General features: G+C 36.1%; 1 protein-coding gene across 7 annotated transcripts in view; it reads right to left on the reverse strand.

The window, feature by feature from the left end:
• The window catches only part of LOC136027427 (dynactin subunit 1-like), a 99,617-nt gene that overhangs the window by 4,675 nt on the left and 67,264 nt on the right, over positions 1-27,678 (reverse strand). For all 7 annotated transcript variants that reach the window (XM_065704695.1, XM_065704693.1, XM_065704690.1 and 4 more), the window contains 5 exons: positions 20,440-20,669; positions 18,428-18,609; positions 13,196-13,392; positions 5,711-5,902; positions 1,600-1,755 (listed from right to left, as the gene is read on the reverse strand). In XM_065704695.1, the coding sequence (XP_065560767.1) occupies positions 1,600-1,755; positions 5,711-5,902; positions 13,196-13,392; positions 18,428-18,609; positions 20,440-20,669 (957 nt within the window). The remainder of the gene's footprint in view (positions 1-1,599; positions 1,756-5,710; positions 5,903-13,195; positions 13,393-18,427; positions 18,610-20,439; positions 20,670-27,678) is intronic.

A 27,678-nucleotide genomic window follows, 5' to 3' on the forward strand; every position in this document is an offset into this window, starting at 1 on the left:
ATGAAGACTGTTTAAGCCAATAAATAAGACTAAAAAAAGAAAAAGAAATAGAAAAAGCCGTTATAAAACTCTATTAAATGTCTTCTTAATCCACTCTTTACTTGAAAGATGAACTTTTGAATAATTAAGAAAGCATAAAAACAAACAATTATTTTGGCTTGTCTATAGCCGCCTGGGCCTTCAGATTTATTTGTGTTTAGCTTTTTCAGTTTTTGGTAGATGGACACTTCATCGAAATCTATCACTGAAAAGCCAACATTTTCTTCCTCTATTTGTGCTGCTTCACTTCTATCCTCAGATTGTTGTGTAAAAACTAATACAAAATGATAATTAAATAGATTGGCTTTTTCAGTGGGGTCTTGCAATGTTTTTCTAGATAAAGGATCTAATAAAGCTGGGGTGCTAAGTCGGTGATGTTGCTTAGAGCTTAAGTCGGTGATGTTGCTTGGAGCTTCCATAATTCCAGAAAGCCTTAGGATTTTCTTTTATGTTTTTGGTGACTTGTTTTTCTCTTTGAGCTGCAAAATAACGTGTTAGTTTTCTTGCTTTATTTCTTAAGCGGTACAATAGTTTATAGTCTTCGTTGCCATGGGTTGTAGCGAACTTTCTCCAAGCTGTTTCTTTTGATTAGCTCCAAAGTTTCTCGCTTCAGTGCGGGTCTTGTGTGCTTTATTTTAGCTGGCAAAAAGGTTTTTTTTTTTTTTTTTTTTTTTTTTTTTTTTTTTTTTTTTTTTTTTTTTTTTTTTTTTTACCAATTTCTGGATTTTATCACAAAAATAACCCTTACATCTCCTCCGCCGTCTCAAGATTTTTAAATTCTTCAGGCCAATCCACTTTACTCAGAGCTCAACGTATTGATTTGTACTCTGGTTTATGATAATTGAGCTTATTTTCATTGTTGTATTTGTGTTTCGTTTCAACTATGAATTCAACAGTAATAGTAGCATGACCCGGCTTGTCCAGAGGCGCCTCAACTCTAACTATTTTAATTTCCGAGCCACTGCTGCACAGAACCAGATCAAGTGTTGTTGGTTTAACTTTTCCCCGAATTCAAGTTGGCTGCTTTACAAGCTGGTCTAGATAGTTTTCATACATTGCTTCTAGATTTTACATTGCATTGCTTTTAGTTACCCAAGTGATTCTTGTGTATATTATGCATCCCAATCAATCAGTGGGTACTTGGAATCACCCAAAATGATGCTAGTAGTAGAATATTTGGTCTAAAATGCTCAAAAATTTGTGAAAGAAGAAGTTCATCATTTTCAAGGTTTCTTGAAGGACTTCTGTAAACAATTCCAAAGTTTATTGTTTTTATATTCTCTGGGTTAACTGTATCCATATGCTCTCTAATCTATTTATGTTTACATTAATATTACCCATGTTACATTTTTCACGAGTGTAGCATAATATTCCTCTTCGATTTTACAAAGTCCCCATTCAACGCAACTTCTTTGTTTTAAATGAAAAGACAGCATAACCTTCGTCATTACATATGTCTTTTAGACTTGTCCCCTATTCCAAACCAAATTTTATGAATTCATAGAATCGAGACGATAAATCAAAACAAACAAATAAAGTAAAAACGAAAAATCTACTTACTTGAAGCCTCAAAATTTCACGCTGTAGGGTTTTGACTTTAGCTTGATGCTTTGACAGAGGGTAAGCTGGGCTTAAGCGTTCAGACAAAAAGTTGAAACCAGGTTGCCTCTTCGTGATATCCACGATTTTTGAATATGCCGTAAGGTTATAGAGTTCCTTAAATTAAAACATTGTATTTATTTTATGCAAGTGCAAGTTAACTATTCTCAAGATGAGTTATACTGACTAATATTATAAATGGCACTGGGTCAGGATAAAAGATTCAATTCGCACTCCAGTTAAAACTGAATGAACAAATAAAATTAGTGTCAATAAATTGTCAAAGAAAAAGGTAAGAATAAAAAAAAAGAAACATTATTCAAAAAAGCTTGATAAAAAGAAAAAAATCATTTATTTTCCATTAATACAGAAAAGCAAAAGACACATAAAAAATATATTCATGTTAGCTGTCTTACTTTTAGAAAAATACTAACAGAAGATAACAGCCAGAATAAGAACAGATAGCCTATTTCTCTTTTATGCAAAGACAGAAACAAAGAGATGGTTTGTGAAATGGGAAAAAGAAAGCAGGCGAAAGTTTAGCTATGACACTTTTACTCTTCTCTGCATTGGGCTCAACTATAGTTAAACTTAGATTCAACTCAAAAGGTTCAACTATGAAACTTAACTCTTCTTTGCAATAGGCAAGGATGAAATCCAATGACCATTTCTCTTAGATTAACCTTCTCTTAACCACACAGCGCCGCCTGCGACTGTACACTCTGTACAGATGACACAACTAGAATGTGTGGTAATTCCCACCGAGTTGTTTGAAATTTGACGTCACCTTCTAAAAGATACCATAATAACCAGAATTAAGGGTTTTCTTTTCTACAAGTAATCAAATGTAAGTAATCAAAATTACATTCAAAAATAGTCGCAGTCACAGTTGCGTATAGCGACAGTCACAAGTAGTCACGGTTGCAGTCGCAAATAGCCACTTCTGTACTCACAGTCACAGTAAGAGGTAGTCGCAAGTAGTCGCAGTCGTTCTCCCTCAGAGGTAACATCGATTCTTTCCTCTTCAACAGCAGAACTAACATACAGAATTGGATTTCTGACTATGTTCAGTCAAGATCTTACAACCCATTCTGAATGATACCTAAGATATCTAGATAACATAAATTTAACTTCCTCCCCCCTATCGGAGGTTTGAAAAGTGTCTAGAAGCCTAAAAACCACAACTAGACACTACCTCTTACTTCCCATGAAGTACCGTGGAGATTTGGTGACCCTCTCTGGCAGCTGTACAAGCTCTAAGACTCTGTTTCAGAAAACTCGCTTTCCCCACCTGTGTCAGAACGTAGGTAGAATTGTTTCATTTTAGTCGCAAACCCATACTCTATGTTTATACAATTTTTTAGAACATTTACTTAAAATTGTAAATTTCGCTAAAAATGAGAAAAAAATTTAAAAAAAACAACAGAATTCAAAGTTTTTAGATTGACTTTTCGAGAATTAATTTTTCAAAATCAAGGCTCAGGATCGAAGAGATGATTTCAATGGAAAAACGCATAAAAAGTTATAACAACCCTCAAAGCTTACTTCGCAACCGGAACAAACTTTCTTTGATTTATTCTTTTATGTTAATTAGTAGGCTAGAAAGATAAAAAAAATCACTTATTTCCTTACATATTAAAAGAAATTGTCCAAGCTCCTGAAGATCATATTTTTTTTTGTACAATTTCACTGTCCTAATACCGAAAAAAAAACGACTTATTCTTCTTTCTCCAGTACCAATCCTTCCTTATGCTTTTTATCATCATTTCTTCAGCTTCCAACGACATTTTAGCAAAGCGGACTTTTTAGCAAAACGGACCAATAGCCAGAACGGACCACATCAGTGCTAGACAAGCAAAGTTAACATGGTTGTTCAATGCTGGGAAACAAAGCATGTTTATATATAAATATTTTCAAAATTGTTTACCAATATGTTTTAAAAGTATGTTTGAATTAGGAAGTGATATTCTTACACATTTTACGAGACAGTCCAATATAATTCGTCGTCCGCTTGCTATTACCCGTAGATCTCAATTTCCTATTCGGCATCTAGGACCCCACGCATGGAATTGTTTATCTACGACTTTAAAAAACATGGATAATATCCATGAATTTTGACGGGAATTAAAGCTATTTAACGTTAATATTTACGGTTTTGATAGTTGAGTGGACATCAAGTGGAGCCAAGATGTTGGTTTTGTTTTAGGCGATGCTGGCCAAGTGTTTTTTTTTTTTTTTTTTTTTTTTGAAGCGTAACCCCGCGTCGATCGAAATGCAGGGTAATCGAATTTTTTTCTTTTTCTTTTCATTTCTTTTCCTTTTCTTTTTTTATTTTCCTCTCCTTTTTCGTATTGTTTTTAATTTGTATGTGAACTGGGGTTATAAGCCCAAACACGCTTTGCTTCAGGCCATCTGCTTGTTTTGTTTTGTTTATTTATATTAATAAATCCATCTTTCTCTCTTTTTCTCAAAAGAGCATGGGTAACTTACAAAAGTGAGATCTGGCACTAGTGCCAAAAAAGCCGTCAAGGCCATCTAGCGTTTAGTGACGATTGGCATTTCTCGTTTCTAATAATAAGAACAGTTAATCTAATTTGCGTTGTTGGTAAAATTAGAGTAGTAATAAGATTCTAATCGCAGTTACTGGCAGAAAAATGATTACAAAGCTTGAAAAAATACAAAGTGTCGCTAAAAGCTTGATGGCGTTGATATTTTTTTTTTGCTGGGGACTATAGACCTTCAGTCAAGGGTTTTCAATTACGAATTTTTAAAGGAGGCACTTTCTATTTCATATTTTTTTTGGAGGGGAGTGGACGGAATAGGTTCTTGTCAGAAAATTCTCGAAATTTCCTAAACAATGATTCAAATTACTGTTCAGTTACACTAAATGAACAGTACTATTTTCGAAAGTTAATGTAGTATGACGTGGGAAGTGTTTGTGACAAAACAGTTTCTTCTGAAACCTGTTTTAAATTAAAACTACTGTGGGCAACGGTTCCCTCTTTAGTGGATCGCAGCTACTGTGAAAACTTTCCTTACATTTGGAATGCAATCTATATAATTTTAATAACAAATATGGCTATGTTCATATAAATCTATATATATAAAAATAAGTTGTCTGTGTGTGTGTGTGTGTGTGAGTCGGGTGACGTCATGTTTGTGTGTCGACTGACGTCATGTTTGTTGATTGACGAAATTACACACCGGGACATCGGGACACAAATGACGACCGGGACACCGGGACATCTATATATATAAAAATAAGTTGTCTGTGTGTCGAGTGACGTCATGTTTGTGTGTCGACTGACGTCATGTTTGTTGATTGACGAAATTACACACCGGGACATCAGGACACAAATGACGACCGGGACACCGGGACATAGGGAATATAAATGACGACCGGGACACTAAAAGAGATAGCGACCGGGACACAAGAAATGTTCGATTAGCAATCACCATCAACAAGGCACCGGGACACAAATGACGACCGGGACACAGGGAATATAAATGACGACCGCGACACTCAAAGAGAAATTACAGACTGGGACACCGGGACACAAATGACGACCGGGACACAGGGAAACAACAACAACGGGGACGCCGGGGGGCACAGGGGGATATATAAATGACTACAGGGACACAGAGAATGTTCGATTAGCAATCACCATAAACAAAGCTCAAGGGCAATCATTAGAATAATGAGGTATAGATCTGAATACAGATTGTTTTTCCCATGGACAATTATATGTTGCATGTTCAAGAGCCGGTAAACCTGACAATCTATTTATATGCACAGACAATGGGACAGCCAAGAATGTTGTACATTCGCAAGTTTTACGTAATTAAAAATATATATATATATCTATCTATATTCACAGGTGGGACACAGGGACACAACTACAATGGCGCGTAACTAATATGGCGCGTAACGACTTGTGCGTGCGGAGGGGCTTGGGGGGGGGGGCGCGAAGCGCCCCCATCAACTAGGTGTTGGGGTGGCGCGAAGCGCCACCCCAACAGCTAGTAAAATATAAATGAATGATTCATACTGACTTGTTGTAAATAAGCTTACCGATAAAATAGTTGAAGATCTTTTTGCTATTTCCTGAAGCTCCGTATTTTCAGTGTCATTCCTCTTTTTTATATTTTCCGGGATTTGACTTTCATCTTGTTTCTTTTTTCTAGAAAGTAACTGAATTTTTGGAAACATGAATTCAGCCTCTAAAGGTTGTCTTGACTCGATGTTCTTTGATTTTCCAATAATCTAGAAAATGTAAAAAACGAAATAAAATAACTATCGCTGAAAAAAATTACCTGGCATCAATTTTTTTTTTTTTTTTTTTTTAAAGGAAGAGCGATGCAGTCACAAAATTTCACATTAGAACAATACAATAGACTTAGCCGCAAATACGATTTTCGCTTAGTAAATATAGTCTAACCTGGCCTCATACGGTAATGAGGACCTCCGTCCGTGACAGAAAGTCCCCACTGACGGTGGGTAACTTACTATCACAACTCCTGCAAATGCTTTGTCTACATCGTTACTCAGGGGCTATGATTAATGTGTTGTCAATCAAAGCAGCATTTCTAATAACGGCGTTAATTTTTTTACACACAATTCATTTATAGGCATAAATTGAAGGCAAGTCTATTTTACATGTAAATAACATAAAAAAAGCTTCGTTAATAGGTTTTAAAAATCCGGTTAAATAATTTTCTGATTTTTCTCTACCAAATTTTAGATTATATTTAAAAAAAAATCATGCTTAATGGATAATTATGGGAGTTATATATCTTCTCACCACTTGTTTGGACAAAACACGTTTTGCGTACTGTATGTGAGAAGAAAACCAATTTAGTATATTCTAAAAAACAAAATAAACCATTGCAATACAATTAATCTTCAGTATTTAATTACTTTAAGCTTCGAATTAAACAAAAACAAAATAAGACTTAATCAGCTCAACAAGCATGTTTCTTGATTTAGAAAGGCCTTCGAAATTCCAAGGGTCGACTTTACAAGGAAAAAAAAGATTTGAATTAAGGGATTATTAAAAGATAAAATTGTAAAACTGAAGATTGCAATTTTTATGAAAAGACTCCATTTAGCTTAATTATCGTATTCAGCCCCCAAATATTTATCCAATTGACTCTAGCAAATCTGAAACTATTTCTGGTTCCAACTGCCCAGCTTATATTTTTGAAAACAGAAAAAACGCTTTTGCACCTTAACTGTTTACTTCTTTTTGAAAAACACAACAAAACGGGAGCAGAGCGTTCCGGCATTTTTGCTTGCAACAGATACGCAAATGCAGCTGAAGAACAATTTTTTGTTTCGTTTTTTTCATGGGGATTAAATTTTCCGGCAGCTTCGATTAAATTTTTAATTACCGTAATCTTTTAAAGCGATTAAAACTCGATTTTTATGAGCTTCAATATAATCATAAACATATAGATCAATTGAAAGCAGTAGAAACTGAACTAAAAGATGAATGTGAGATGTCATCATCTAGCATCTTATATCAAAAACCAATGTAGCTTTCCTTTGAAGATAGAGTTGTCTTTGGGAGTCTACATAATGATGACCTTTGAATTTTTCACGGACGAAGTTTCTCAAATTTACCAAATTAGTTTTTCCTATTTATTTTGATTGTTGTGCGAGGAAACACTAAGAAAAATTGGATTGTTTTCTTACCTTTCTAAAAATGGTACCACTTCAACTACCCTGCTCTATTTATCTATTTTCCTATTTATTTTGATTGTTGTGCGAGGAAACACTAAGAAAAATTGGATTGTTTTCTTACCTTTCTAAAAATGGTGGCACTTCAACTACCCTGCTCTATTTATCTATTTTCCTATTTATTTTGATTGTTGTGCGAGGAAACACTAAGAAAAATTGGATTGTTTTCTTACCTTTCTAAAAATGGTGCCACTTAAACTACCCTGCTCTATTTATTTATTTTCCTATTTATTTTGATTGTTGTGCGAGGAAACACTAAGAAAAATTGGATTGTTTTCTTACCTTTCTAAAAATGATGCCACTTAAACTACCCTGCTCTATTTATCTATTTTCCTATTTATTTTGATTGTTGTGCAAGGAAACACTAAGAAAAATTGGATTTCTTACCTTTCTAAAAATGGTGCCACTTAAAACTACCCGGCTCTATTTATCTATTTTCCTATTTATTTTGATTGTTGTGCGAGGAAACACTAAGAAAAATTGGATTGTTTTCTTACCTTTCTAAAAATGGTGCCACTTAAACTATCCTGCTCTATTTATCTATTTTCCTATTTATTTTGATTGTTGTGCGAGGAAACACCAAGAAAAATTGGATTGTTTTCTTACCTTTCTAAAATTGGTGCTACTTAAACTACCCTGCTCTATTTATCTATTTTCCTATTTATTTTGATTGTTGTGCGAGGAAACACTAAGAAAAATTGGACTGTTTTCTTACCTTTTTAAAAATGGTGCCACTTAAATTACCCTGCTCTATTTATCTATTTTCCTATTAATTTTGACTGTTGTGCGAGGAGACACTAAGAAAATTGGATTGTTTTCTTATCTTTCTAAAAATGGTGCCATTTAAACTACCCTGCTCTATTTATCTATTTTCCTATTTAATTTGATTGTTGTGCGAGGAAACACTAAGAAAATTGGATTGTTTTCTTATCTTTCTAAAAATGGTGCCATTTAAACTACCCTGCTCTATTTATCTATTTTCCTATTTAATTTGATTGTTGTGCGAGGAAACACTAAGAAAATTGGATTGTTTTCTTATCTTTCTAAAAATGGTGCCATTTAAACTACCCTGCTCTATTTATCTATTTTCCTATTTAATTTGATTGTTGTGCGAGGAAACACCAAGAAAAATTGGATTGTTTTCTTACCTTCCTAAAATTGGTGCTACTTAAACTACCCTGCTCTATTTATCTATTTTCCTATTTATTTTGATTGTTGTGCGAGGAAACACTAAGAAAAATTGGACTGTTTTCTTACCTTTTTAAAAATGGTGCCACTTAAATTACCCTGCTCTATTTATCTATTTTCCTATTAATTTTGACTGTTGTGCGAGGAGACACTAAGAAAATTGGATTGTTTTCTTATCTTTCTAAAAATGGTGCCATTTAAACTACCCTGCTCTATTTATCTATTTTCCTATTTAATTTGATTGTTGTGCGAGGAAACACTAAGAAAATTGGATTGTTTTCTTATCTTTCTAAAAATGGTGCCATTTAAACTACCCTGCTCTATTTATCTATTTTCCTATTTAATTTGATTGTTGTGCGAGGAAACACTAAGAAAATTGGATTGTTTTCTTATCTTTCTAAAAATGGTGCCATTTAAACTACCCTGCTCTATTTATCTATTTTCCTATTTAATTTGATTGTTGTGCGAGGAAACACCAAGAAAAATTGGATTGTTTTCTTACCTTCCTAAAATTGGTGCTACTTAAACTACCCTGCTCTATTTATCTATTTTCCTATTTAATTTGATTGTTGTGCGAGGAAACACTAAGGAAAAATTGGATTGTTTTCTTACCTTTCTAAAAATGGTGCCACTTAAACTACCCTGCTCTATTTATCTATTTTCCTATTTATTTTGATTGTTGTGCGAGGAAACACTAAGAAAAATTGGATTGTTTTCTTAACTTTCTAAAAATTGTGCCACTTAAACTACCCTACTCTATTTTCCTATTTATTTTGATTGTTGTGCGAGGAAACACTAAGAAAAATTGGATTGTTTTCTTACCTTTCTAAAAATGGTGCCACTTAAACTACCCTGCTCTATTTATCTATTGTCCTATTTATTGTGTTGCGAGAGCAACACTTTGGTTTTGTCCCGTTTTTTTTTTTTTTTTTTTTTTTTTTTTTTCCTATGCCGCCGATCTCAGCTTATTCCTGGAAACTGGTAAGGGTCTAACCTGTGCGGTTTTTACGGAAAGTGTGGACCTCAGGCCGGATTGATGAATATGACATTACATTTTGGAAAGCTCCGTAGAACTCTTGCCTGGGGCCAAAAAGGATGGTTTTTTCTTGTCCTCGAGCCAGAGCCTATGGTGTGCGAAGTGAAGTTGAGTTATATAGCCTATGTCAGAGAGGAGTATCTGAAGTTGTGCAGCCAAGCTTTCGTTTCATCAAACCATGTTTCTGCTTTCGAGTGGAAAGCTCCGTTCTAGCAGGCAAGCAGGCAGGCACCAGTTTCAAATTGAAGATGGACTAAAATCTATAAGTGTTAAATATATGCGGTAGTTCCCCGGCCCCACAGCCAATATATCTTCTTTGAGTGATAAATAGAAAAATTTACAGAAACAAAAAAGTGCGATTTTCCCACGGGTCCGAAAGTGCTGCCATCTATTGTTTCTTGCCATTTCTGTTCGTGATTTCAGCTGACTTTACCATTCTTTTTTTTCTACTTGGGATTGCAATAGAGAAATGGTATCAGATATACCTCTTAAACTTTAAAAGTTCTCTCATTGCTAAAGAAATTAGAGCTTATCCTTTGCTCCTTTCTAAGTGGTGGTGTTAGAAAGTTGGCCTCCGGCAAAAAAGTCAACTTTTGAACTAACACAGATAGAATTTTTTTTTCAATGACAATCGATAGACCTTGATGAGCTGATCAAAGTATATGTCATCCATTTTTTGTTACAAAAATTCCTTCATGACATACACCAGTTTGAAAGTTTCAAGGGGTTGACAACTTCAGTGGTAAGGTACACACTTGAACCAAAAATAGGCCGATACCAATTGTGAGATATGTAGGGGACTTCCAAGCAACAGTCGATTATTAGCTTATAATCATCTTTGGCAATGAGGGGTTTGCAACTTTTGCTGATTGTTGTACCTATTATCTGTTTCTGGTGTAATTGATGGTAAGAACAACTTGGTTCCCGATTGTAAGACATGTAGGGGAGTTGTAAGTAATAATCGGCTGTTAGGCTAGAATGACTTCAGCGACAAGGGGTTTGGAACTTTTGCTAGTTGGTGTACCCATTATTTGTTTCCGGTGAACTTGGATGTATATCCCGGGAGAGGGACTTGTAAGTAAGAATCGGTTGCTAGCACGAGGGGCTACAAATTTGTGCAAATTGGTACACATCTATGGAATCAGGGACCCATAAATTTCCTGTAATGACTCCCCATCCAATAATAAGCGATCCTGGATGGCGAGTCATTACAGGAAATTTATGGGTCCCTGATGGTATTTTGATCCTGAAAAGTTACAGATAGCTTTATAATACCAACTAGATTACATAAGATAATGTTCCAAGTTTCCATCCGTCACGATGTCTACGATTGAAAAGGATAAAGTTCAACCGGCTGCAAAGTGACATTTAGGGGCCTAGTAAGTAATAATCGGCTGTTAGTGTGGACCTCGGGCCGGATTGATGAATATGACATTATATTTTGGAAAGCTCCGTACGACTCTTGCCTGGGGCCAAAAAGGATGGTTTTTGCTTGTCCTCGAGCCAGAGCCTATGGTGTGCAAAGGATAAAGTTCAACTGGCTGCAAAGTCAATTTAGTCCCTTCTTCCAATATTTTTTTTTTTTTTTCAACCCTGAGGAATAGCCTTTGATCATTTGATTACTGATTGTGTTATTCTTTGTCTCTCACGGAAGAGGGACTTGTAAGCAAGAATGGGTTGCTAGAGGAGGTTCATGAGGGGCTACAAATTTGTGCAAATTGGTGCACATCTATGGTATTTGATCCTGAAAAGTTACGGATAGCTTTATAATACCAACTAGATTATATAAGATAATGTTCCAAGTTTCCATCCGTCACGATGTCTACGATTGAAAAGGATAAAGTTCAACAGGCTGCAAACTCAATTTAGTCCCTTTTTCCGATATTCTTTTGCTGTTGTTTTTTCAACGCTGAAGAATTTGATCATGTGATTACTGATTGTGTTCTTCTTTGAATATGCCGTTTTGAAAGCTTTGATAGTTTTGACAACTTCAGCATTTAACCGATAGCGAAGAAACAAAACCAAAGTGTTGCTCTCGCAACACTTTAATCGGCAAAGCCGGACAAAGGTTGCCGCAACACTTCACGTTGCCCAGGCAACGTAGGTCTAGTTTTGATTGTTGTGCGAGGAAACACTAAGAAAAATTGGATTGTTTTCTTAACTTTCTAAAAATGGTGCCACTTAAACTACCCTGCTCTATTTATCTATTTTCCTATTGATTTTGACTGTTGTGCGAGGAAACACTAAGAAAAATTGGATTGTTTTCTTATCTTTCTAAAAATGGTGCCATTTAAACTACCCTGCTCTATTTATCTATTTTCCTTTTTATTTTGATTGTTGTGCGAGGAAACACTAAGACAAATTTTGTTTTCTTACCTTTCTAAAATTGGTGCTACTTAAACTACCCTGTTGCAAAATCTAAATTTCATGCATGCCCCCTAACTCTAACTTTCATCTATGATATCTTGCTATTGGGCGGTAAGAAATAAAACTTAGACATTCGTATTCAAATATAGGATCTTCAAATGGAGAAGAAAATTTTATCTGAAGTAGGAAAAAAGGGAGACTTTTATATGAAATTCAACAGAATCTCTAAAAATATGAGTTGTGATCCTTAAAAATAAAAAGAGAGAAGGTGAAGACTTAGTTAGGGATAAGGAAACTTTAATAGGAGTTTTGAAAGAACTTATAAAAATATGTATTTTGATCCATGAAAATAAAAAGGAAGAAGATGAAATACTAGTTTGGGATAGAGAAACTTAATGCGAGATTAAAAAGAACTTCTAAAAATATAAAGTGTTATCCAGAAAATTCGGCTTATAGTTATTTTCTTATTCTTTTCCTTTTCTTCTAACCAATTAACTACCTCTAACACATTATACACATACTTTTTAGACAAAGGGCAGTTTTTAGGCAGTTTTTTAGACAAAAGTCTAGCGCATCTTCCTCTTCATCTGGTAGTGAACATACTTTTGATACTATTTTGATTAAATTGTCCTGTGGCCTCAATTACCCTTAGTTTTGGCTTTGCTCAGATCCTTGTAATCTTTGAGCAAATACACCTTTTTTGTACCTTTCTACTCTCTAATTCATCTTGACATTCTTTAAAATAGCATTTAAACATTCTTAACTCGAAAAAGTTAGGAAAAAAAAACAACTTCTCTGGGTAAAAAAAACTTGAAAGAAAGAAGAAAAAATATAAAAGAAGAAAAGAAGAAAAACGTAGAAGAAGAAAAGAAGATACTTTTGATACTATTTTGATTAAATTGTCCTGTGGCCTCAATTACCCTTAGTTTTGGCTTTGCTCAGATCCTTGTAATCTTTGAGTAAATACACCTTTTTTGTACCTTTCTACTCTCTAATTCAACTTGACATTCTTTAAAATAGCATTTAAACATTCTTAACTCGAAAAAGTTAGGAAAAAAACAACTTCTCTGGGTAAAAAAAAACTTGAAAGAAAGAAGAAAAAATATAAAAGAAGAAAAGAAGAAAAACGTAGAAGAAGAAAAGAAGAAAAAACCTAATGGAAGAAGAGAAGACAAAAAAAGTAAAAGAAAAAAAAGGAAGAAAAAAAACCTAGTGCATATAGCTACCTTTATAGGCGTTAGTGCAGCTAGTTTTTGTTTCATATCCGCAGCTCTAAGTGCAGTTGCCTCCCTTCTAGAATGACGAAGCGCTTCTGTAAGGGACATAACTTGTGACTGCAACAAGTTTAGATCTCTTGACGAAGCAGGAGTTGTTTGAGGAGTAGTTATAGATGCCGCATGAATAGGTGCACTCACTAATGGTCCTAAAACATCACATAATATTAACATATTTAGAACGAAGTAGCATTTTTCAAGCAAAGGCAGCCATATCTAACTGATGCAGGATTTTGTACCCAATATTTTGGTCATGCAGTTTTTTCTATACTGACGCTCTTATCAATCTTGCGCTAACTTTATCTTCTGAACTCCAAAACGTGCAGAAATTAAATAAAAAAACAAGTTTTCTTAACTGAAAGTAAGGAGCGACACTAAAACTTATAAGGAACAGAAATTACTCCGTATTTGAAAGGGGCTGTTCCCTCCTCGACGCCCCGCTCTTTACGCTAAAGTTTTTAATGTTTTAAGAAGAAGAGTTGAGAGAAAGAGTCAAACTTTAGCGCAAAGAGCGAGACGTTGAGTAAGTTTCAATGTCGCTCCTTACTTTCAGTTAGGAAAACTTGTTTTTTTTTTTTTAATTTAATTTGTTTCTAGATGGGGTCTTAGGCAAAACAATATCACGGTACTGTTATGCCATCTGCATTACTTAAGATACCCTGAGCACCGAAGTTAGCAATCGATGTTATTAACTTTTAGTTACTTCTAGATTTTTCGGGCACTGAAATAAGCAGGCCATATAAGGCCTGAAATCAACAGGCACTGAAACAATTGATAATAATCTTATCAATTTTCCGCTAATTTTTCTATATTGGAGACTTTGACTGAATCAAAATCAATATCCGCAATAGCAGATATGTAGAAATACTGCTAAGGTTTGACCACATTTAATTTCACTTAGCATATTTCTGATGATATGGCATAACAGTCTTCTTTGAGTGTTCATATTTCAGAAATTAAAATATATTTGTTAAAAAAATACTGCCTTTTCTTTGTCAGTTTCAGGTACATTCAAACACTGTGAGAAATAGTTGGTAGGTTTAGCATTTATTTCAAAAAACCACGACTTTTAGATTTTTATTCATGAAACATAATTAATGCAACTTTTTTGAAAGTGATCAATTTGTTTTTTGCTTGCTGGCTACAAATACACAAACCTTAAAGCAATAAAACCATTCACCGAAACCAGAAATCAAAAGAGCAGATTTTGCATGGCTCTTTTACGTCTATACATATATGAAATGTCCCGACAAGCAAGAATTTCATGCATGCCCCCTAACTCTAACTTTCATCTATGATATCTTGCTATTGGGCGGTAAGAAATAAAACTTAGACATTCGTATTCAAATATAGGATCTTCAAATGGAGAAGAAAATTTTATCTGAAGTAGGAAAAAAGGGAGACTTTTATATGAAATTCAACAGAATCTCTAAAAATATGAGTTGTGATCCTTAAAAATAAAAAGAGAGAAGGTGAAGACTTAGTTAGGGATAAGGAAACTTTAATAGGAGTTTTGAAAGAACTTATAAAAATATGTATTTTGATCCATGAAAATAAAAAGGAAGAAGATGAAATACTAGTTTGGGATAGAGAAACTTAATGCGAGATTAAAAAGAACTTCTAAAAATATAAAGTGTTATCCAGAAAATTCGGCTTATAGTTATTTTCTTATTCTTTTCCTTTTCTTCTAACCAATTAACTACCTCTAACACATTATACACATACTTTTTAGACAAAGGGCAGTTTTTAGGCAGTTTTTTAGACAAAAGTCTAGCGCATCTTTCTCTTCATCTGGTAGTGAACATACTTTTGATACTATTTTGATTAAATTGTCCTGTGCAGAATAAAGAAAGTTTGCTAAAGAAACTCTTTTCTAGTTTTTACAAACACGTTTTCGGCAATATCGATCGAGAGTCACAATATCGGCAAAAGGCCTAGAAGACATATACTATTTCATGAAGTACAGCCACACTATAACCAGCGGCAATATCGACCGAAAGTCACGATATCGGCAAAAGGCCTAGAAGACATATGCTACTTCATTAGGTATAGCCACACTATGACCAGCGGCAATATCGACCGAAAGTCACGATATCGGCAAAAGGCCTAGAAGACATATACTATTTCATGAGGTAGAGCCACACTACGACCAGCGGCAATATCGACCGAAAGTCACGATATCGGCAAAAGGCCTAGAAGACATATACTATTTCATGAGGTACAGCCACACTATGACCAGCGGCAATATCAATCGATAGTCACGATATCGGCAAAAGGCCTAGAAGACATATACTATTTCATGAGGTACAGCCACACTACGACCAGCGGCAATATCGACCGAAAGTTACGATATCAGCAAAAGGCATAGAAGACATATGGCTTGACAGGCCGAGACATATGTAACTATTTTAGGAGTTACAGTCACACTTTGACCAGAAAAGGGTATCTGCAACAATATATCTGCTTTTAATGCTTCATAGTTTCATATAAGTTCATCATTCATCCTTTTATTTATACCAACTAGTGGAGAAAATTATTTACTCGGAAAAAAAGCAACATAAATATAATATAAAACTTACATAAGACAGAATATTTTTTTTTGAAATGAAAACATTATTTCACTAAGTGCATATGTTAATATCTCTATGAGTAGAAAGCCTAAGTACAAAATTAGCGACGGTCAGTGGTCCTAAATACAAAGGGTGTCTAGAAATGATTATTTGATTTAAACTGATTTGGTTTATCTGCTATATTTAGGATACTTTGAACAGGTGCCAATACTATAAAATAAACCCTCTTTTTATTTTACTTCTATTCTTTTCTGTATGTTACAACAACACTGTTTTGGTCTATGAGTTACAGTCGATTATTTTGCTACGGTTATTCCAAAAGCGTCATGTTACAAGACACAGGTTCGACAAGAAAGATGGAAAACAAAAACAAATTAATTTTGCTTTATTTTATTTTTTGACAAGCATTTGCTGTGCGAATATTTTCTTCGGAAACTCAACAAAGTAAATTTTGACGTCAAAAAGTCAATTTCCTAACTGTTTCTAGGATAAGAGGATGTAGCAAACTTAGGAAATAAACAGATGCCTCTCAATGTCCTTAGAACGTGAGAATATAGATGGGGCTAATACTTAGAAATGACGATCTTGAGGTTTAGGCTCCCTGCACGTTTTAGTATACTATTTTTCTGCTCTCCTACAGTTTTAATATATCAACGAAAAACGGCAATTTTCATGTCATTTCGTGACTAAGATTCAACTCTGCCCAATTGCATCTTGAAAATTTGTTCTACTTTTTTAAGACGAAAAATAAACCAAAAATTGGCCGAACATCCTTGAAAAACGACAAAGTTTACCATTTTAAGCGATTTTAGACCCTTCCTCAAGGAAGAGTTTAAATAATATTATAGCTCTGACTCGGTGAAGGGGCAGATATAGGACTAATGAAGTCTATGGTACAAGTTTCTTGTCCCTTTGATGCAAGTTATAGGTACAGACCTGTCACTAAATCGATTATTTCAGACTGAATATTAACCATAAGAATGGAGGCTACAAACCTAAGGCAAAAAAAAAGAAACGAGAAACAGCGTCTGCAGTACCTCAGGCATATTATGATTCTGTTCAGATGAAGCAGGAACAATTAACTATCCAAAAAACTAAGTTATCATTATTTATATCCATAAAATGGCGTGATTCAATATTCTTGACCACAAGTATCAAATTTCCCTGAGTTATATGATAGTTCCTCTGCACTATAATCAATGAATGGAAACCCCAAATTAAAATACTCTGAGCATTTCCATGATTTATCGACAATTCTAGATTTATAAACAGCTATACCTACAACGCTACAGCTACATGGTGGAAACCTACACAAGCTAAAACGTTAACAAAAGATAGAAGAAAAGACACAATCTTTCGACAAGATTAAAGGGAAGCGTGAGCCTGGAGAACAATCGAAGTCCCTGACTTATATTAGTTAATATATCTGTCCCTGAATAGGGTGGGAGGATGTTGCAAGGAAAGATTTTAGGGAAATGGGAACTTCTTAATAGGATGTAAAGAGGAGGGCTGTGAATAAAATAGGGTGGAGAAGGAGCGTGCGTCAGGCGGCTTGGAGCTGGGATGATTTTTTGTGATAGTAGTAGCCTCGTAGTTTTCTTCGAGGAGCCAGATGAAAACGATCTACATGGAAGGTCTTTTGGGGCTTTTGGGATGGAGGAAGAGCTTGCATAGCTGTGTTGGCCTCCGACGGCTTCTGCTTTAAGATATCTAGGGCAAGTTCTGTAGATAAAGAAAGACAGATTGCCGAAGATTATCTGTTTCACCCAACCGTCTAGGGTTAAACAGAAGGCAGGTCGGCTACGGTTGTGGTAGGGGTATGTCGTAAATGAATATTTAAGGGAAATGGGAACTTCTCGATAGGGTGTTAAGACGGGGAATGTAAACAGAATGGGCTGGAGAAGGAGCGTGCGTCCGGCGGCTTGGTGCTGTGATGATTTTTTGTGATAGTAGTAGTCTAGTAGTTTTTTTCGAAGAGCCAGATGAAACCGATCTACCTGGAAGGTCTTTTGGGGCTTGTGGGATGGAGGAAGAGCTTGCATAACCGTGTTGGCCTTCGGCGGCTTTATTCTAGTTTAAGATAACTAGGGCACGTTCTGTGGATAAGGGAAGACAGATTGTAGAAGATTATCCTTTTTTCCCAACCGTCTAGGGTCAAACAGAAGGCAGGTCGTCCACGGTTGTGGTAGGAGTATGTCGTAAAGAAATATTTAAGGGAAATGGGAACTTCTTGATAGGGTGTGAAGAGGGAGGCTTTGAATAGAATGGAAAGGAGAAGGAGCATGCGTTGCTGCATTGGCCTCAGGCGGCCTGGTGCTGCAGTGAGTTGTTAGCAGTGGTAGTAGCATATTAGTAAATATTTTGCCGCAGTCCCTCCTACAATGTCTTCTTTAACATGTGAATCGAGTTTAATCCTGGAATGCATTTATAGTCGGGTTTTATATAAGACTTGGGCACAAGCATGTTGAAAATGTCAAGAAGGACTTGATTTGTTTTAACACCCTACCCTTAAGTTTTCCCCTCACGGTTATAATAAACCAACATGTTTTTCTTTAAAGAACGTTCGAAAAAAAGAGAGAAAATAAGGCAAAAATAAATAGAAAGAAAAAGATACCTGACGAGACACTGCCTTTAGCTATGCTTTCAAAGACGATTCTTTTGGAAAGAGCCAAATTCTTTTCTTTCAGCTCGTTTCGCTCAATTTCCATTTCTTTCAAGTCCTGTTGCAGATGTTCAATCGTCTCTTCAAATTCCTTGTCTTTTCTTGCCAACATTATCTCAGCATCTTCAAGTTTCCTGAAATGTTGAGAATTAAATCCCTTATGGATAGTGCAGCATAGCTAACGCACCATCTTCGTCCTACTCAATTACCTTGGAAATTTTCTCTTGCCTCTATTAGTTACTATTCCATAGTTGACTCCACCTAGCGCCTCCTTTTTTTTGTGAGCTGGACTTAAAAATCAAATTTACATTTAAAAGCCATAAAAAAAATACCTGGCCAAAAATTAAGCAAATGTGTAAGTTTTATTAGTATATGGACAAAATTGGTTTACAGCTAAAAAACACAATAAAAACAATCTGGTCATGAATTAGGTTGATTTTATTTGGTGTACTGAAAGATCAATAGCAACTAATGAGTCACCTTCTTAGTCGGAACTTTTTCCAGGCCCTTCAGTTCTTCCCATTGTAGCAGATATGGGAATGCCCAGCATTGAAAAGTTAATTGTGAGAAACATGTTGTAATTTAAACAATGTAGTGACAAAAGTTAAAAAAAAAAAAAAAACAACACTCAATCAATAAAAAAAAATCGAAAAAAAAATCAATATCCGCAATAGTAGATAGTAGGTTTGACTTGTTTTTTTTTTTTCCGTGTGTTGAATTATCTTTTTTTTCTAGGAAGTTTTAACTTAAAAACTATTTTTTTCCTTATTTAAAGTTTTATTTTGGTTTTTCTCGGTTGATAAATGCTCCCGACGTGGAACCGAAATCTTCATAATTTTTATTTATTGATGAAAGCGTAATTTGTTTTTAAAACTTTGTCACTGCTTTATTTAAATTAAAACCCACTTCTCTTGCTTAACTTTTCGTAAATGGAAAAGCAGTGTGGTATAAGAAATTATTTATGTCCTACAAATTTGCATGGTGCCTCTGGGGTAGGGAGGCGCGGACCAAGGGGGGGGGACCTAGCATCAGAGAGTTCAGAAACATAGCTTAAGCACCCTCAAGGGTAAAAAAATTTAAATTAAGAGGTAGAAGTTCCTTTCCATATGCACTGTACATGGCTTTTCATGTGCATGTGAAATAGCAGCTAATCACGAATGTAGCTGTTTAGTTTTATTTTTGTGAGGTAGGTTAAAAAATTACGTTAACAACTGAACAATGTAATAAGACTAATAGCTGGTCACAAATTATGCTTATCTCTAGTTTTTAGTCGGGTGAATTAAAAGGTAAGGTGTACAATTGAGAAGCATAGTGAAAAAGTAGCAAATCACCAATACGTCTATTTTATCTAATTTTGTGTGGTAGACTGAAAAATAAGGTTTATAATTCAAAAACACAATATAAAAGTAGCTGGTCAAGAATGTATCTCAATCGTGTCAATAGTCTTTTTAGGGTATATTGAAATATGAAGTCTACAATTACAGATCAGGCTTATGTTTAATTTTTTGTGAGACAATGTATTGAAAGATCAGGTTTATAGTTACTTACTTGCATTTGCAGTAGGAAAAGTTGTTTTCCAGCTCATATGACATCTGCAATTTAGATGCTACGTGGGAATAAGGTTTATAGTTAGGAATACAATAAAAAGAATCTGGTGCAGTATTTACATCAGGGTCTGAAACTTGTATTTCTGATTTATATGTGTATTTCTAAGCAACATGGTAAATATTGTGCAAAACAGAAAGAGATCTTTGACCGGTCTAATTTCGTAAACATTTTCCAGAATAGTACACCATATAAGATATAAGAGAGGACTAATGCTGCCAGACAGGAAATGATCTTGTAATTGTTTGGTAATTGTTTTATTTACAATGCTGCCCACTACAATAAGACTATGAAAAATACTACTGATCTACAAAATCTACTAAATAATCTAGCTAAAAAATCTACTAATCAATAGATACCTATTCAAACGTTCAATAGAGAGCTCTGCGTCTTTGAGGGTGCTATTTAGCTTTTTGTCAGATAAATCCCTTCGAATGTTAAGTTCAGAGACTTCTTCTTGTTTAAGTTTGATCAACGCTCTTAAATCCCTGATTTCCTGTTCTTTTTGTTCAATCTTGCTTCGTAAACTTTCCAGATTTTTCATTTCAGCCTTAAAATGCTGGGCTCGTAAAGTAACTGGTGCTGGAGCCTAAACATAGGGGAATACATTAATTAACGAGATAAACAAAAGCAACTTGACAAAAAATAACAACAAAACAGCTCGAAAAGTGACAAAAGACGTTTTTAGTTAAAATTAAACCACACTTTATATGTTGTCTGAATGATATTTGACCTTTTTCTCAAAACAAGTTTACATTCTTTTTATGGCACTTGGTATTAACCAAGTGACATGTAGCAGTCGCAAATTCTGTCGGTCTGTCCCGGTTTTGCTACTTTAGGCACTTCCAGGTAAGATAGGACGATTAAATTTGGCATGCACATCAGGCCAGATTAAATTAGAAATAGTCGTTTTCCCAGTTTGACTATCTGGGAGGGGGAAGTGGGGGGCCGGTAAATTCGGAAAAAATAGAAAAAAAATGAAATATTTTTAACTTACGAACGGTAGATCAGATCTTAATGAAATTGGACGTTTGGAAGGATATCGTGTGTCAGAGCTCTTATTTTAAATCCTGACCGGATCTGGAGACATTGGGCGGAGTTAGGGGGGAACCTAAAATCTTGGAAAACACTTAGAGTGGAGGGATGTGAATGAAACTTGGTGGGTAAAATAAGCACAAGTCCTAGATACGTGATTGACATAAGCGGAATGGATCCGTTCTCTTTGGGGTAGTTGGGGAGGGGAGGGTTAATTCTGAAAAATTAGGAAAAATGAGGCATTTTTAACTTACGAACGGGTGATCATATCTGAATGAAATTTGATATTTAGACGGATATCGTGTCTCAAAGCTGTTATTTCAAATCCCGACCGGATCTGGTGACATCGGGGGAAGTTGAAGGGGGGACCTAAAATCTTGGAAATAGCTTAGAGTGGAGGGATCGGGATGGAACTTGGTGAGAAAAATAAGCAGAAGTCTTAGATACGTGATTGACATAATCGGAACGGATCCACTCTATTTGGGGGAATTGGGGGGGGGTTGTTTAATTCTGAAGAATTAGAAAAAATGACGTATTTTTAACTTACGAAGGAGTGACCGGATCTTCATGAAACTTTATATTTAGAAGGACCTCGTAACTCAGATCTCTTATTTCAAATCTCAACCGGATCCAGCGTCATTGGGGGGAGGGATCTTAGAAAACACTTAAAGCGGAGAGATAAGGATGAAACTGGGCGGGAAGAACAAAAACAAGTCTAAGATACGTGACTGACATAACTGGACCGGATCCGCTCTCTTTGGTGGAGTTGTGGGAGGGGGGGGGGGTAATTCGGAAAAATGAGGTGTTTGTAACTTACGAACGGGTGACCAGGATCTTAATTAAATTAGATATTTAGGAGGAGTTCATGTCTCAGAGCTCTTATTTCAAATCCTGACCAGATCTGTTGACATTGGGGGGAGTTGGAGGGGGAAATTGGATATCTTGGAAAACACTTGGAGTGGAGGGATCAGGATGAAGCCTGGTGGGTAGAATAAGCAAATGTCGTAGATACGTGATTGACGTAACCGTACTGGATTCGCTCTCTTTGGGGATGTTAGGGGGTGGGGTTTAGTGTTTTGGCGAGTTTGGTCCTTCTGGACATGGTAGGACGATGAAAATTGGTAGGCGTGTCAGTAAGCTGTACAAATTGACTTGATAAAGTCGTTTTCCCTGATTCAACCATCTGGGATTTATAACTTACGAGTGGGTAATCGGATCTTAATGAATTTTGATATTTAGAAGGACATCGTGACTCAGAGCTCTTATTTTAAACCCCGACCGGCATTAAGCCTCTGAGTTTCCTTTTAAATAAATCTATTGATTCTTAGAATTTTGTTAGAGCTCATACCATATTCTCTTGGCTCTTCTGGCCTCGTCACAAGTGCCATATGAGCTCTTAGCTCTTGTTTTTTTCTTAAAAAAGCTTGTAGTCTGATATTAAAGTTTCATCCAAATTCATCTGTCTATAAACCCTGGGTCTCACATATGCTTAGCTTGACCTCAATGTCGAGTCATTATTGTATTTCACAAATTAGGACTGCTTGTAATAGAAAAAAACAAATACTGATTGATCAAAACTTCCCAACACATTAATAATGGTTTGTAACAGGGTCAGTGTTGTGTTTCTGCAAGCTGAGTCAGAGTTCACCTAGCTCCAAATTGGGCAATAGGAGAAATACCAGGAAGGTAAAACAGGACAATCGCGCAAAAGCACAGGCTAGCTGGTCCCTATCAAGCTTTCTGGCTGAAGGATCAAGAAACAGTGATCAGCACCGCCGATATAGACTGTCATGTCTAGTGCCATTTCCTCTACCTTTTGATTATTTAAACATTAATCATTAGCTAAACTTGCGTTCAAGTTTTTGACGTTTATATTGATTCCACTTCTCTATGACAATAGTAAATATTAATAAAAAAAGAAAAGAAAGAAAAAGAGACTCATAAATTAGACAAAAATTATTTATTAGATACGCCGATTCAATGATTAATATCTTCTAGAACACCAGGGATTCTTTTCATCGGATCATGCCTGGAACGCCATTTTATTTCACCTTCCTCCCTTTGCTGGAAACTTAAGAGGTTTTGACTCTCAGAAATAAAAAAAAATTGATGCAGGACCTTCATTCATTGAGAAAATGAGTTTATCAATTATCCTATATACGTCTAAGTTCCTCTGCATGCAGAATACCAGGGATGATCCTCTACAAACCATCAGATATTATGCTTAGGTCTTTATCCATCAGAAAAGACACCATCCAACTGCAATCCATTTTTTTCAGCGTTCCTCATTTTACTGCATATCTAAAAGGTTCCTATCATTATCAATTCCTTTATATATACATATATATCTTAAATCTGTCCTGCTAAGTAGTTGCTGCACTGGTTTGAGAATTCTTTGTCCATGGGGTACCGGTTCAATCCCAGATGTAGACTGGTCAATCCTGCCGAGCCATCCTGGCTAAGAGGTTGCCGCACTGGTTTGAGAATTCTTTGTCCATGGGGCACGGGTTCGATCCCAGGCGTAGTTGTTTGGTTTGGAACGGGGGTCAGTGAAGTGACTCTGTGAGCTCAGCAAGAGTCGACCCAGCCCTAAATGGGTACCTGGAGAAATCTGGAGAAGATATACAGGAAGGGTGTGTAAAGGCACAGGATGGTTGGCCCCCAGCCTCCCATTGCACTTCTTGGCTAAAGGGCCGCAAAATGGAGATCAACAACACCGGTTTGAACCTTAAGGGTCAAGTGCCGTCTTACTTACTAAAAGTGTGAAGGCGGTTTTTTACTTCTTAAAATCGTTTCTTTGTGACGCCTTGGGGGCTCTCCAGAAGGTGTTTACATGAGCACTTTTCAACAGGCATGAACTCACGGCTTTTACGCCCTTCTCCTAGTGTAATAGCACATCTGCCCCTAGCTAAAAGACTTCAAGCAAAAGGAAGGCCAGGCGGTGATCTAGCCGTCTTGGCAAATTGCCAATTAGCGTGATTGCTATCTTGCCATAAATATTGATGCAATTACTATAGTTAATACCTATTTCCCATCAAATTACAGAGACGAAGCCTCCGAAAGAAAACTTGCTATTGCTTTCAGAGAAGTATCTAAGTTGATAAAAAATATTTAAAAGATGTGTATACTTATTGGTGACTTCGATTGTGACTTATTCACTTAAGTGCTGGATCTTTTCTTTCTATTTTGCCAACCGGTTACACGGTCATTCAAAAAAAAAAAAAAAAAAAAAAAAAAATTACACGTTTACCAAAAAGCAAAACCAGGCTTGCGGTTCAAAGAGAAAGGGCCAGATTAGGAATGTGCAATTTACGTCAACGAAGGCGTGTCGAGGAGCTACCAGAGCAACGCAAAACCAGACTTGCTGCTGAAAGAGAAAGTAAAAAAAGAATGCGTGTCGAGGAATCACAAGAGCAACGTGAAAACAGGCTTGCGGCTTCAAGAGATAATGCCAAAAGAAAGCGTGCCGAGGAATCACAAGAGCAACGTGAAAATTATCGCATGGCATTCAGGTACAACCCAGTCGATGATTATAGTAGATGTGTTCAAATCGGGACTATGTCTAAAATTTGTCCCTACTGCAAGGCCTTGAAATTTAATGGTGAAACAATGGGAATGTGTTGCGCCTCAGGGAAAGTTAAACTTCCTCTACTGGCTGCACCCCCAGAGCCATTGAAGACTTTGCTTACTGGAACTGCGTCAGAATCTAAGCGTTTTTTATCAAACATCAGAAAATATAACTCATGTTTCCAAATGACGTCGTTTGGTGCCCAAATCGAAAATCAAGATCAATTTATGCCTACTTTCAAAGTAAAAGGGCAAATTTATCATAGAGCAGGGTCCCTTCTACCATTCTCAGGCGAGAATCATAAATTTTTACAATTGTACTTCATCAGTGATAGAAATTCTGAATTGAATACACGTTGCGAAATTTCTCCCAACGTTGAAAGGACAATCGTTTCCAATCGCAACATCTTTTCCACGAAAATAATAATTTAGTGCGTCTGTTCAAAACAGCCATCGATTTGATGCCTACTGATACGCATAAAATTGTTATTTCCGCTGACAAAACGCCTCCTGGCCAACATGTGCGTAGGTACAATGCTCCAACTATCGACGAAGTGGCAATCGTTGTGGTCGGTGATCAGTTTTTACCTCGAGATATTATTCTTCATAAGCGAAACGCTCAGTTGGTAAGAATTGCTGAAACTCATCGATGCTACGATGCCCTACAATATCCTATCATTTTTTGGGATGGAGCCGACGGCTATCACTTTAATATTAAATTGATGAATCCAGCCACTAACAAAGAAATGAATAAGAAATGCAGTGCAATGCATTATTATTCCTATAGACTAATGATTCGGCAGGATGAAGACAATTATATTTTAAAATGCCGTCAATTGTTTCACCAATACGTCGTTGATATGTATTCAAAAATTGAATCAGAACGTTTGCTATATATCCGTCTGAATCAGACCAAGCTCCGCTCTGAACAATACATTCATTTGCGAGATGCAGTTTTAAATGACGGTAATACCACAAACGTTGGAAGATTAACGATTTTACCTTCGTCATATGCTGGCAGTCCCCGTCATATGCATGAATATGCTCAAGATGCTATTGCGTATGTTCGTCTCTATGGTCGTCCAGATTTATTTATTACATTTATATGTAATCAATCTTGGGACGAGATACAGCAGCTTTTACTTCAAGGACAATCGGCGGTTCATAGACATGACATTACGGCCCGTGTCTTCCGGCAAAAGTTGAAATCACTGATAAACTACATAGTAAAACTTGAAGTGTTTGGGTCAGTGCGATGCTGTATGTACTCAGTGGAATGGCAAAAACGAGGTTTGCCACACGCACATATACTAATCTGGCTACATAATAAAATTACTTCTAACGAAATTGATGACGTGATTTCCGCTGAAATACCTGATGAAAATGTCGATAAGGGGTTATATGATATTGTAAAAAATATGATACATGGACCTTGCGGTGCACTGAACGAAAATTCACCATGCATGGCCAAAGGAAGGTGCACGAAGCAATATCCTCGACTTTTAGTATCCAACACAATTACTGGCAATGATGGTTACCCACAATATAAAAGAAGATCTACTGAAGATGGCGGTAAAACAGTTATAATAAAGAAGCGTAACAGTACCACCATCGAAGTAGATAACCAGTGGGTTGTTCCATATTCCCTATTATTATCAAAAACATGTAATGCACACATAAACGTTGAATACTGTGACTCCGTAAAGGCAATCAAATACATATGTAAAAACGTCAACAAAGGCAGTGACATGGCAGTTTTTGGCTTGCAGTCCGAAATCAAAGATATCGACGAAATCGTACAATATCAGGCTGGAAGATACATACGCAGTAATGAAGCTGCTTGGCGAATTCTTTCATTTCCGATACATGAACGTAGTTCAGCTGTTGTTCACTTAGCGGTACATTTACAAAATGGTCAACGTGTTTATTTTTCGGAATCCAACGTGCAACAAAGAGCCCTGAATCCACCGGATACAAAGTTAACTGCTTTCTTTTCGCTATGCAAAAATGATTCTTTTGCAAAAAAACTGCTGTATACTGAAGTGCCTTCGTATTACACGTGGAATACTAAAAATAAAGTATTTGAACGTCGAAAACAGGGTAAGTCAGTCGACGGCCAACCTACCATCTTCAAAGATACCACGATAGGAATACTCTACACCGTTCACCCCAATCAACATGAATGCTTCTTTCTACGCCTGCTTTTGGTGAATGTACCCGGTCCGACGTCCTTTGAGTATTTGAGAACTGTAAACGGTACTATACATGACACTTACCGTAGTGCATGCCAAGCTCTGAATTTATTGGAGAATGACCAACACTGGGATAACTGCATCAATGACACGTGCGAAACGTCAACTCCAAGTCAAATTCGTGCATTGTTTGGCACCATACTAACAACTTGCTCTCCATCAGCTCCTACAGAGTTATGGGAAAAATATAAATAAAAAATCTCCGAAGATATACTCCATCGAAAACGGTTAGAGACGTCAGATATGACTTTTGATTTTACATCAGAAATTTATAACTACACTTTAGTTATTATAGAAGATTTGTGCGTATGTATGGCAAACAAACCTCTTCAGGATTTGGGAATGCCTTCACCTAATCGTACCGCTGCTGTTTCGACATGTGTAGAATTCGATCGTGAACAAAGTTACAGCACGAGTGATCTATTGTCGTATGTACAAAATAACATTTCCAAGTTAACGTCGGAAAAAAAAGACATTTATGATACGATAATGCATTGTGTCGATAACAACGTTGGAGAAATTTTCTTTTTGGATGCGCCAGGAGCTACTGGTAAAACGTTTGTGATAAAACTGATTCTGGCATCAATTCGAACAAAAAATGATATAGCGTTGGCAATTGCGTCGTCCGGAATAGCCGCAACGTTGCTGCCTGGTGGAAGAACTGCTCATTCCGCTTTGAAATTGCCTCTGAATTTGCATTCTACAGAAACTCCCACGTGCAATATTTCCAAATCATCTGGGATG

This window comes from Artemia franciscana, chromosome 5, assembly GCF_032884065.1.
Source record: "Artemia franciscana chromosome 5, ASM3288406v1, whole genome shotgun sequence".
NCBI classification, from domain to species: domain Eukaryota; kingdom Metazoa; phylum Arthropoda; class Branchiopoda; order Anostraca; family Artemiidae; genus Artemia; species Artemia franciscana.